Raw genomic sequence first — 12,546 nt, 5'->3', positions numbered from 1 at the left:
ATCAATATTCATTTTTATTCCATAATTATTCATGCTAGTGGGAAATAAATTCTACATTTGGTATCCCTGCGAAAAGGCATGCTGTCTCAAAACGGCAATAAAATGAAATAAAGCTGAGCTGCAAAAAAATTTTATTTAACCGTACAGCGTTTAGGTAGTACAAAATATCCAAATTAATAAATTACTTAAATATTTGATGACGCTGGCACTATGTTTGATATTATTTTTATAGACTAAACTACAAAGCAAGTTTTATATTGATGTTGACTTTTGACTCTGAGAAATACATTTCTGGTACAATTGTTCTAGTGGTTCATTCAACAAGGTAGGGAGGGTCTTTTCAATTTATTATACATTTATATATTTCGTTATAATGTGATAATCATTGATTCATCTTTCTGCAAGCATTTGGTATTACGATACGACTCATGTCGCAGCAGAAAATAATTTGCATATATAAGCTCTGTAACTATTTAACTGGATACTTCTTTTTCTACATTAAAAACATAATTCAAGATTAGTGTGTCTGAAAATATATATTAATAACTCTTAGGTATTTATTTGCAACATCACATGTACAAAGCGGTTAAAGCTAAAGTAAAAAACATTGAAAATTACGATATACTGCAATTAATTGCCGAACCTAACCTCAAACTCGATCTTTTAAGACTGAAAGGAAATGTCAGTTTAGCCAGTATAAACCAGCTATATTACGGATCCTTTAAATCTTCTTAATCTTTTATATTACTTACATTGTTGCTGCGTGGTAAGTAATTTATTTATACTACTTCTTTTTATACTATTTCAATATATAGACAAATTAGTTATATGCCTCTTTTGATATTGACTTATTGTTGTTTTGTCAATTCATATTTTTTATTCTCTTAATGAAGGAAAATTGAGAGTATCTTTATAAATATATATATTACATATTTAGTTACTGAATTAAAAAATCAAAATTTATATAAATTAGATATAACAGTCTATTGTAATTAATGTCAGTTGAAAATATTTATAAATTATTAATATGTTATTAAGAGTTTCATTAATAATATATTTACTTTTGAGAATTATATACATATTCATTATATTAGGAATTTTAATATACTAGTTATTACATATTAATTAATAGGTAAGGACTGTGTATAATAAGTAAATAAATATATCAATTAGCTAATTGTTATATTCTATGGTAATTCATGTAAACGTTGAATTATTTTTTTTAGTTAAAAGAGGGATGCCACGCAGCAAGCGTAGAGCGCCCTCTAGCACAAATCATCATACGCCTATTGAAATGTCACCTAGTGCTCATGAAGAGGGTATATCGAGGCATCCTTCAAAAAGACTTAGACATACATCTAGGTAAATTATGTTAAAACAAATTTAAACTTATGTTATATGTATAAACCAATAACGATTTGAAGTTAAACTTTATAACTGTGTCACATTGTTGGATCCTTTTATGTTAAATACAATAAACATGTTACTTCCAGTGCAAGACGTTATTCAAAAACAGAAGATGTTCCAACTGCTTCATCTTTTTCCCAAAAACGTTGTATCACATGGTTTAGAGAATATACAACACCTGATGATTCAGATACTCTTGGGCCTGAAGGGATGGAAAAGTTTTGTGAGGATATTGGTGTAGAACCTGAAAATGTAGTAATGCTTGTTCTTGCATATAAAATGAATGCCCGACAAATGGGTTTCTTTACACTAAGCGAATGGTTAAAAGGTCTTTCGGACTTACAGTGTGATTCTATTAGTAAAATACAACAGAAACTTGAGTACCTAAGGAATCAATTAAATGATCCACATACATTTAAGGGAATATACAGATATGCTTATGATTTTGCTAGAGTAAGCATTATATTTTGTATGTATTAAAACTTTTGCAGACATGTATATGTATTATACACCATATTTTAGGACAAAGATCAAAGAAGTATGGATATGGAAACAGCAAGAGTTATGTTACAATTACTTTTGGGAAAACATTGGCCATTGTTTACACAATTTGCTCAGTTCCTAGATCAATCGAAGTACAAAGTGATCAATAAAGATCAGTGGTGCAACATTTTAGAATTTTCTCGTACAATCAATCATGATTTAGCTAATTATGATTTAGATGGAGCATGTGCGTAATCGCATAATGTCACTGACAAATATATTTTAATTATGTGCATACTTTACATTTAGTGCATGCATTTTTTACAGGGCCAGTAATGCTTGATGAATTTGTTGAATGGTTAAAAATACAACGTGGTGAAGAAGCATCTTCAACAGAAGCTAGGGGCAGCTGAAACATTCAATAATAATAGTCTACTAAAATAAAAAGAACTCATCTTTTCTATCACCATATTTTGTTAATAACGAAATTTCTGTTTCTATCATAACCTCGCAACATTTCAATTATCATCATTCGTACTACCTTTTTTATTAATCAATGATAATGTAAGTAGTCTATCTTAATATGATTTTACATGGTTCTAAATGGACTTTGGTTACAAATTTTCTAGATTATTCTTAATTACTTATCACCATTCATTGCTAGTCCAAGGTTCGTCGCGGAAATTCTTGTGATTAAAAATAAATATATTTTCATATAAGATTTACTTGTGCAATTTATAAAATATAATTTCTATTATAAAATGGAAAAAGTAGAACACAGTGTATATTACCTATATAACTAAGCTTTGTATAAAAGAGATAAATTTTCTATTGCAGTTTTCAATCTTATTTTCATAAATTAATAAAATTGTAATAGCTTTATATTTTAGATATTAATAAGTATAACGAATTTTTATTTTGATTTACTATAAGTTATACAGTATAAAATTACAAGCGAAGTTATTCATAAATATATATCCAAAATTCTTTTTACAGTGTTTAAGTATGTTTCATATAAAAATGTTTACAAAATTTAGACATATGTGTATAACTATTATCACGAAATATTTAATAGTCACAAATGTTATTAAGTAGGTTCATAAATAAAATAACATGTATAGTATGTAAGTGCTATTACAATGTTTAATATCTAAAATACAATAGAACACATTGGTACATATTACTTAGCTCACATAAAATAATTCCTATACATGCCATAAATATCGATGTACATTAGAATATCGAATTTCTTATTAAATCAATATAACACTTATGAAATATTGGAATTAAATTTATTTCGAAATATTCGGTAAGATAATACACTATTATGTTTTTATTCAATGCAAGAAATTTAAACAGGATTGAGTATATCTTTCTAATAAAAATCAAGTATATGTATATTTTTAATCGGTTTTCAATAATTACCAGAGGTACAGTACGATCTTTTTTAAATATGTTTCTTGTCATAAAAATTTTTGCGACAACTAAAATGGATTAAATGTATGGTGATTGTTCAAATAATTTGTATTATATTTTAGCTCAATCAATTGCCAATTTTTATCAGATTTAATCGCGAGTAGTTGGACATACATCGTGATTCTGAATTTTATTTAATAAACAAATTTGTCTAGTAATAATAACATAGGAAATTATTGCGGTAATATTATAAATTAGTTCAATTATTACATCAAAGTTGCTTAATTATGTGTATGTGTATATTTTTTCCTGCATGAGCACTTCTATTACAACTAATGTTATCATTAATGATATAATATAAAATTAAATTTAAAATTCCGCTCATAACTTCCAAATTAATAGTAATCTTAATTCACAAATGAAAAAGTATCTAATGGAAAATTATAAACCCATACATCATAATGAAGAAATTAGAAACAAGAATTAAAAATCATCGTATATCGCTGCAATACAATTGCGATGTGGAGAATGTAATGTAATGACGAAGGTAAAATAAATAAAATACTTTTTTCAATAAATGTATATTTTCTTTATTTAAATAATGATGTTCTTTTTCTTTCTCTATCTCTCTCCGTGTGTATGTGTGTATTTCTCCATCCACACATTATAGTTTTTGAATATAATCAATTGTCTTAGATTTTAAACCTAAGTTAGTCTTCAATCCTAAATATAAAATCTAGGATTATAACCGATAAATAGATAGCTAGTGGTAATAATGTTAATGATGTTCTCTAATTGTTATATAAAAGTCTAAAATTATACTTTTCAATTTCTACATAAACAATTTCATATATCTAGTGAATGTATCAATGCTTTTATAATGTTAAGTGCTAGTGTCTAGCGTATTTAAAAAACGCGCCAATATTTATAAGCGCACATACATATTTATATATATTTGTACATACATGCTACACGTATTTGTATTTCAATTCAAATAGAAAATATGAAGTATTATAAACAAACATTGATGATTTAATACATTTAAACATGTTTTATATAGATATAATTTTTCATTTTTGTAAAAAGAAAATTCAATTAATATAGCAAAGATGTAGGTAGCATGATAACATTACTAACGGGTTTAAAAATTATTTTAACCCGGCAGTTTTATTTTTATTCGATCGTGGGACGAACACAGTTTAAAATAAACATGCAATAGTCTAGTGACGTCTGGATAGATCTGTTCCCTTTTTAATACGATGCAGAAGCAGTGCCAGTCTCAGTATTGCATTAGACTTTCAAAAGAGATATCGGCAACCAAACTTTTAACATTTAAATTTCTAATATTTCAAAGAAAATCATATAATATTTAGTTCTTGGTACGTATTATAGTGTTTTACATATGTGTGTATCGGTATTATTCATAATTTCTTCTTGACATAGCAATTGTGTATTAAGTATTATTTATTTAAAATTTAAACGTATGCTATGTAAATAATATACTATAATTTATTTAAATAATTGTTATGTTAAACTGTTTTATAACATGGACATTTTTCTGAAGCAATGTATAATTAATCTTTTTTATTAAAAAACGTTTAGTTAAACAACATGACAAAAACAACAAATTTGACTGCACATGAATGGAAGGAGGAGGGCAATGTGGAATTCAATAAAGGAAATTGGTCAGAAGCTTTAAGTTGTTATACAAATGCATTGAAACTTACAAATGAAGATAATTCAGAGAAAGCTATATATTATAAGAATCGTGCTGCTACATATTTAAAACAAGAAGAATATAATAAAGCAATTGAAGATTGTGATGAAGCTCTTAAAATATCTCCAAATGATCCAAAAGCATTGTTTCGTCGATGTCAAGCATTAGAAGCATTGGAAAGATACGAAGAAGCATATCGTGATGCAAGATACATTATTTCTGCAGATCCTGGCAATAAAGCAATTCAACCTATTGCTGCAAAGTTACATGAAATTGTCCAAGAAAGATATAGACAAAATTCTCGTGTTAGTGTAAAGGTTTGTATATTAGCATTCATTATATAACATGATAGATCAATTACAAAGTGTATTTTAAAACTTTTGCATAGTTGAAACTATAAAAATATCTTTTTCTATAATACACAAACCAGTACATGAATATGTTCTTTTAAAGGTATCACAAATGATAGATATAGCTTTCGAAATAAAAGGAGATAGTGAAAAACGAGAAACAGCAATGAACAATTTACTTGTTCTTGCTCGGGAAAGAGCAGGAGCAGAAATAATGTTTAATGATGGAGTAATCTCTAAAATAATAAAGATGCTTAAACTTGAGAAAAGTGAGGAAATAATAACAATTGGTGTTCGAATTATTGCAGAATTATGTAAAGATAACATTAATAGAACTGAAACTATTATAAAGCAAATTGGTATACCTTGGTGTTTAGAGATGATCAACAGTATAATTGCAGAAAGAGTAAATGCTGCTCAATATTGCTTACAGGCTAGTAAATTTAATAAATATGAAAAATTGTTATTTTCAATGTTAAAATATATGTTCATTTTAATATCTTTTTAAAATTATGTTTGCAGACAATACTAAACACATATAGTGGAATGACTAACAAACCAGATTCAAAACCAAACAAAGAATTGTGTGATAAATACAACAAGGAGATAGATACTATTTTATCTTGTTTACTGTACAGTGTAACAAGCAGAACAATTTCTGGACTAGCTAGAGATGCAATTATAGAACTTATTATGCGTAACATCCACTATACTACATTAAATTGGGCAGAACGATTAGTTGAACTTCATGGTTTAAAACGTTTAATGGAAGTAGCTAGTGAGCTTGAAGAATATAAATATGAATCCTCAATGCACATTACATCATCTACTAGAACTATAACAAGTGTGTGCTTGGCAAGAATTTATGAAAATATGTATTATGATGCAGCAAAGGAAAAATTTAGAAATGCTATTGATGAATATATAAAAGATAAACTACTAACACCAGATATAGAATCTAAGGTAAATAATATATTTGTTTAATCTTTGGTGAAAGCTATATTATGAAAAATATAAATATATAACATATTTATTCATGTCATATTATTCTTTTAAACAGGTTCGTGTTGTAGTTGCAATAACAACTTTATTGCTTGGTCCACTAGATGTTGGAAATACAATAATTGCTAAGGGAGGTATTTTAGAAATGATACTTGTTATGGCAGGAACAGAAGATCTATTACAACAAAAAGTTGCTTGCGAATGTATTATTGCCGCTGCATCCAAAAAAGACAAAGCTACCACAATTATCAATCAAGGCGTGAATATATTAAAGAAGTTGTACCAATCTAAAGATGATTCTATTAGAGTACGTGCTTTAGTAGGATTGTGTAAATTAGGTAGTTCAGGTGGTACAGATGCTACAATAAGACCATTTGCTGATGGAGCAACGAAAAAATTGGCTGAAGCTTGTAGAAGGTTTTTAATTAATCCTAAAAAACAAAAAGATATGAGGAAATGGGCAGTGGAAGGATTATCATATCTTACTTTTGATGCTGAAGTCAAAGAAAAATTAATTGAAGATGTGCAAGCAGTTCAAGCAATGATAGAACTGGCCAAAACTGGAGATCAGTCTGTAATTTATGGCGTCGTTACTACATTAGTGAATTTATGTAATGCATATGATAAACAAGAACTTATACCAGAAATGATTGAATTAGCGAAATTTGCAAAACATCATATACCAGAAGAACATGAGTTAGATGATATAGATTTTGTAAATAAAAGAGTAATTGCATTAGCTAACGCCGGTGTAACATATGCATTAGTCGCACTTTCTAAAACAGAAAGCCAAAATAGCAAAGAACTAATAGCACGTGTATTTAATGCAATTTGTAGTCAACCGGATGTACGAGGAATTGTTGTTCAACAAGGTGGAGGAAAAGCACTTTTACCATTAGCTCTAGATGGCACAGATAAAGGAAAAAAACAAGCATCACAAGCTCTCGCGCGATTAGGAATTACAATAAATCCAGAAGTTGCATTTCCTGGACAAAGAATAATGGAGGTAGTTCGACCATTTTTAAATCTTTTAAATCCAGAATGCTCTGCACTTGAAAACTTTGAAGCTTTAATGGCCTTATGCAACTTAGCTGGTGTTAATGATAGTATTCGAAAACGAATTTTAAAAGAAGGAGGCTTCCAAAAAGTTGAAGCTTATATGTATGAAGATCATGAAATGTTAAAACGTGCATCCACGCAGGTTATAAATAATTTAATGATGTGTGAAGACACTATTAAGTATTATGAACAAGAAAACGATAGAGTTAAATATCTAGTCATTCTTTGTGAAGATGAAGATGTAGATACAAGCATGGCGGCAGCAGGGGCCTTAGCAATGTTAACATCAGTTAGCATAAAGTCTTGCATAAAAATATTTGATTCAAAGGATTGGTTAGAATCACTACATTATTTACTTGCTAATCCAAATTCTGATTTACAACATAGGGGGATTATAATAGTTTTAAATATGATGAAAAGTACAAAAGATGTAGCAAGTAGAATGATTGAAACTGATGTAATGGAAATTTTAATGGCTTTGACAAAGAGTGACACAGTGGAAAACAAAAAAATTAAAGAATTAGCAGCTAAAGCATTAGAAGCTGCCGCAGAATGGAAACTTATTAGGAAGAGTGAAAATGAAGAACAAGTACCGCAAAATACAAATAATTTGGAAAATATTGAATAAATATATACAGTATGCACTTAACTTAATTTTGGTGTGTAAAGAATATCTAATAATGAATATTTATCATAATACCGCAAAGTGCCTAAAAAAAGATTATCAATTTCATCTTTCATAGCAAACAACACAATAAAATATTTAAGTAATACGTAAGTATTTTTAGACATAGTTAAATTGTAAAAATATTGCATTTATTAATATTCTAATATTATACATATAATATAATTATATAAAAAATATAAAACTATTTATTTAATGCCTAAAAATCTAAATTATTTAATTTAATATAAATAATAATATACTATATATTTGTATACATTTATGTATATGTACAAGTTTCATAGTGTGCAATATTTTCAGTATAACATTAAATGTAGTATTATTTAGCTATTCTTATGATATTGACTGACTTATAATATACTGTTTTACATTTGCCAAAAATAGATTCAAAAATTTTTAAGATGAAAATATACACTATAATTTAAAAAATGGATGATTTAAAGCTTGATCTGCAGTAAGACGTGTTTTATAATCTAAATCCAATAACCTTAGTAAAAGATGATAAGCTTCTTTTGGAAACTGAGTGTCCAATGATACCTTAAAATATAAATATTATTTAACATAAAATCTTTAGTACATTACATTACATATTATTTAAAAACAAAAATGTTATACTTAAATTCTTAATTATATTTATGAATAAATGTTAAATTATAGAAGATACCTTTTCACATGTGTTATGATCTTTATTATTTAATAAACCTTTATTTCTTTTTTGTAATTTCTGACATAAAGATACAATATCAACCCCTGGTATATCTTCACTAAAGATAACTTTTTTTCCTGAATTGTCAAAGAAAGGTTTAAAATATATAAAGTAAGCAAAATGATAAATTAGAACAAACCAAAGAAAGTAAAAGACTACAATATAAATTGTATTTAAAAAAATGATTTTTTTCAAACCTAATTTGCGTGCACACTGTTGCATTTTATTTGATCCAAATATAGTTGTTATTTCTGCTAAAGCTGTACAATCATCTGGTGAAAGAAAAAATGGTTGAGTACCACTAAGAATACAGAGCATCATTACTCCACTTGCCCAAATATCAATTGCTGGTGTTTGTGAAGGATGCTTTAGTAAAACTTCCGGAGCACGGAAACCTGGTGTACCAGCTCTTGGGGCTGTCTGTTCTGGTCTTGATATACATAATGAACAAACTTTTGCTTTACCAAAGCAGTAACACTTCTCTTCTGTACCTTTCCTTCTTCTATCGAGAGAAAGATTTAAACTGTTCTGTAAAAATATTAGAGAGTAACAACATACGTTTTTTAAAGAAAATTCTTCTACAATTGTAAATAATTGATACATTACTTCATCCGTTCTTTTCCTTTTAACAACTTGTGTTTCAGAATTAAGTAATTTAAGATTGTTAGATTTTTTCTCTGCTATATATTCTTGTGCTAATCCAAAATCAACTAACAAGTATCTATTAAGAAATACAAAATTGAGATAATATATTCATATGAATATAATTTATGCTGTTATACCTTTTGTTGCATCTATCATATAAAAAATTACTGGGTTTGACATCTCTATGTATAATATTAAATTTATGAACCCTTCTTAATGCAGTTAATAACGCAATCATATAATCTTTTGTTTCCTGTACAGTCATATCTTGTACATATTCCTATTTAATATTATTAAATTTTAAGATTATTAAATTCTTATTTATAATATTATGAAATTAAGATTAATTGAGATATAAGAAGTCAAGTATTTTACCGAAAATTTATCATGCCTCATATATGGCATTACAAATATTACTGTTTCAAAATTTCGTAAACATAATTCTAATCCAACTACATAATCTTTTCCTCTGAAAAAGAAATTATAAATATATATTTATATACATATTGTTTGCATTTCAATCAAGCTTAAAATATCAATTACCCTATCTGTTGCATACATTGTAATTCTCGTTCAATTTTTTCAGGATGTCTAGTAGGAACTAAATGTTTCAATGCAAATTTTTTAGAGCCATCAGATAGTTTTAAAGTAGCTAAGTACACAGAACTGAAAGTTCCTTCTCCAACTTTTCCATGTACATGAAATAAATCTTTTATTAGTGGAATTGTATTTTTAACAGCAACATTATTTTCTGAAATTGTATATTGTTAAGTTTTGATTTTTTTCTAGAATTTCAACAAATTTTTGTAAATAAAATCTTTTACCATCATCATTATCTTCTTCCATTTGAGTTTTTTCTTCCATGACTTCAATATATCATTTAGTTTACTTAATCGAATAATCAAACAATTATTTTAAAATTACTTAGTGTAAGAAATTAATAATTTCACCATTTAACATTAAGAATTTAGCTGTCACATGTATGATAACCTATTAAATATTAGACATTGGCGCCATTCTAAATATTGAAACATGCACATATTAATGGTGTTTAAATAATAAAGTAAAATATCACATTAATAAAAAATGTATAGATTTAGAATCTAATTATTGTATAATGATAGTAATTATTGTATAATGATGAATTTTTAGTAAAATCTAAATTTTTATAATTGCGATAAATATTATTTGCAATTTTATTTCTCAAATAAGTTTTTACGCTTAATATGTAAAAATGTAATAATTATTTCAAATTTATATACCTATGCAGATTTATAATGTATATAAATTTCTTCCAAAGTACATATTTTTTAGAATTAACACTTTTAGGTAATATGTGTATATACATACTTAGAAATTTTTATGTGTATATATATGTACCAAGCAGCAAGCTGGTGTATTTATCGTTACAAAAAATTTCGGTTATATTTATTATTCTAAATGTAATATTGTTATATATAGTTAAACAGCAATAATAATTAATATTTTGAAAATATAAAAATTATTTTTTAATACATTTTAATACATAATTTAAAAAGAACTTTCTAAGTTCTTTTAAATAGAGGTTAAGGTAAGAAACATATTAATATTTTGATTGAATTGTATTAATATATTTCTATTTTGATTATATTTATATAAAGTTTTTTATTATAGGTTGCATAAATATAGAATTATTTTGCAGTTTAAAGATATAGAATTGAATTCAAAACAACTGGGACATTTCCTAATCTATCTGTTATAAGAAGTAAGAAATATGGAGAAAAATATGTTTAATATCAATTCATCCAAATCATCATCACAGTCATTAGAAATAAGTGAAAACAGAATGGGAAATGACATGAATTTGGATAACATAGCGCTTTATCTTATTGGTACTAAAGAAAGGTTTAGAGAAAATATTATAATTCCAAGAACTGTGGGACCTGTACAACTTAAAACTGATCTTCAAGGAGTAATGGACAGTTGCATCGGGAAAAGTATTGTTTCTTCTATTATAGGTATATTTATATTGTATACTATAAAATAACTATTATTTATATCAGTATAATTAAAAAAAATTAGATTCGTAGGGTATGGCATAGGAGCTGCAATGGGTTTATTCACATTTAGTTTATTTCCAAGTGCGGCAAGCATTGAAAAACAGCAAACTGTTCGTGAAGTTTTTATAGAAATGAAAACTACAACACTAAGTCATGCAAAAAGTTTTGCTGTATTTGGTTTTGCATGTGTGGCAATTGGATGTGCGATAGAATCGGTAATAATTCTTTAAATTTAATATAAAGTTGTAGGTTAATTTACATTTATCTATTTATCATAATATTTTACAATTCCCTTTAGTATACAGGAAAATCTAATTTGAAGATTGAGGCATGTGCTGGTGGTTTAGCAGGTGGAATAACAGGTCTAAGAGGTACTATTTTATGTTAAATTTAAATATAACTTTATATATTTATACTTGAATTTAATCTTGTGTTTTAGCTGGTGCGAAAGCAGGTTTACTTGGAGCAGCAAGTGGTGCAGCATTTTTAACAGTGGCAACCTACTATATGCATAAATATTAAACAATGTTATAAGTTACAGTAGATATATATTTCTATAAAAAAAGTATAAAACACTTCGAATATGCCTGTACAATACATATAAAAAGCACAAGAACATTCTTAGTATAAAAATGCATACACATAAGTACAATAGTTAAAAAATAAAGTAAATTCACATAATACATCAGTATTCATTGTACCTACATTCTTACATATCTCCGCTTTTCAACATAATGTATTAATTGATCTTTTTTAAGATACAAATTATAAAATGAATTAAATGGCTACTAGTATATATTATTAATTAAAAATAAAATTGATGTTATTTGAACATAATACTTTACATATTGCGAATATGTATGTAAACATGTAAATCTACATTTTATATTTAACACTGTTTATCACGGCAAAAAGTAAATGCTGTAGTGTTTGCATATATTGAATGATTATTGACAATTTAATATTGGCAGTCTTAAAAATTTGTTATATAAAAAAATATACATAGAATGTTGGACGATATGCAAATTGTATACCTT

The 12,546-nt window shown here is 26.7% G+C and overlaps 4 protein-coding genes across 9 annotated transcripts; 3 read left to right on the top strand and 1 right to left on the bottom strand.

The window, feature by feature from the left end:
• Positions 1 to 12: 12 nt before the first annotated feature.
• LOC117241870 (DCN1-like protein 5) lies at positions 13 to 2,609 on the top strand. Of its 3 annotated transcripts, XM_033508108.1 has the most exons (8): positions 13 to 154; positions 233 to 325; positions 406 to 465; positions 554 to 766; positions 1,227 to 1,362; positions 1,494 to 1,860; positions 1,930 to 2,137; positions 2,218 to 2,609. In XM_033508108.1, the coding sequence occupies exons 5-8, from the start codon at positions 1,238 to 1,240 to the stop codon at positions 2,301 to 2,303; spliced, it is 786 nt and encodes a 261-aa protein (XP_033363999.1). In that variant the 5' UTR covers positions 13 to 154; positions 233 to 325; positions 406 to 465; positions 554 to 766; positions 1,227 to 1,237; the 3' UTR covers positions 2,304 to 2,609. The 3 variants fall into 3 exon arrangements, with proteins under 3 accessions (XP_033363999.1, XP_033363997.1, XP_033363998.1); XM_033508106.1 differs by lacking the exon at positions 406 to 465; XM_033508107.1 differs by having other exon boundaries at positions 233 to 465.
• Positions 2,610 to 4,392: 1,783 nt separating this feature from the next.
• Positions 4,393 to 8,707, top strand: LOC117241672 (protein unc-45 homolog B). 3 transcript variants are annotated; one of them, XR_004495096.1, is made up of 6 exons: positions 4,394 to 4,685; positions 4,898 to 5,340; positions 5,477 to 5,806; positions 5,896 to 6,336; positions 6,434 to 8,208; positions 8,504 to 8,707. XR_004495096.1 is itself a non-coding variant. In XM_033507647.1 (5 exons), exons 2-5 carry the CDS (start codon positions 4,918 to 4,920, stop codon positions 8,060 to 8,062), a joined length of 2,823 nt encoding a protein of 940 aa, XP_033363538.1. In that variant the 5' UTR covers positions 4,393 to 4,685; positions 4,909 to 4,917; the 3' UTR covers positions 8,063 to 8,281. The 3 variants fall into 3 exon arrangements, 2 of the variants coding, with proteins under 2 accessions (XP_033363538.1, XP_033363537.1); XM_033507647.1 differs by lacking the exon at positions 8,504 to 8,707 and having other exon boundaries at positions 4,393 to 4,685; positions 4,909 to 5,340; positions 6,434 to 8,281; XM_033507646.1 differs by lacking the exon at positions 8,504 to 8,707 and having other exon boundaries at positions 6,434 to 8,281.
• Positions 8,366 to 10,489, bottom strand: LOC117241674 (cell division cycle 7-related protein kinase-like). Of its 2 annotated transcripts, XM_033507648.1 has the most exons (8): positions 10,295 to 10,334; positions 10,014 to 10,221; positions 9,846 to 9,939; positions 9,608 to 9,750; positions 9,432 to 9,546; positions 9,023 to 9,353; positions 8,784 to 8,902; positions 8,366 to 8,656 (listed from the first exon to the last, which is right to left on the bottom strand). In XM_033507648.1, exons 1-8 carry the CDS (start codon positions 10,332 to 10,334, stop codon positions 8,534 to 8,536), a joined length of 1,173 nt encoding a protein of 390 aa, XP_033363539.1. In that variant the 3' UTR covers positions 8,366 to 8,533. The 2 variants fall into 2 exon arrangements, with proteins under 2 accessions (XP_033363539.1, XP_033363540.1); XM_033507649.1 differs by lacking the exon at positions 8,784 to 8,902 and having other exon boundaries at positions 10,295 to 10,489.
• Positions 10,490 to 10,823: 334 nt separating this feature from the next.
• Positions 10,824 to 12,527, top strand: LOC117241707 (mitochondrial import inner membrane translocase subunit Tim22). Its single transcript, XM_033507713.1, has 5 exons — positions 10,824 to 11,040; positions 11,124 to 11,467; positions 11,540 to 11,724; positions 11,808 to 11,880; positions 11,949 to 12,527. Exons 2-5 carry the CDS (start codon positions 11,224 to 11,226, stop codon positions 12,029 to 12,031), a joined length of 585 nt encoding a protein of 194 aa, XP_033363604.1. The 5' UTR covers positions 10,824 to 11,040; positions 11,124 to 11,223; the 3' UTR covers positions 12,032 to 12,527.
• The last annotated feature ends 19 nt before the right edge of the window (positions 12,528 to 12,546 follow it).

The sequence above is a fragment of the Bombus vosnesenskii genome, unplaced genomic scaffold, assembly GCF_011952255.1.
Source record: "Bombus vosnesenskii isolate JDL3184/JDL3185 unplaced genomic scaffold, Bvos_JDL3184-5_v1.1 scf7180000016261, whole genome shotgun sequence".
Classification (NCBI taxonomy): Eukaryota; Metazoa; Arthropoda; class Insecta; order Hymenoptera; family Apidae; genus Bombus; species Bombus vosnesenskii.
Note: the sequence above shows the minus strand (reverse complement) of the source record. Positions and strands in the feature narration are given on the sequence as shown.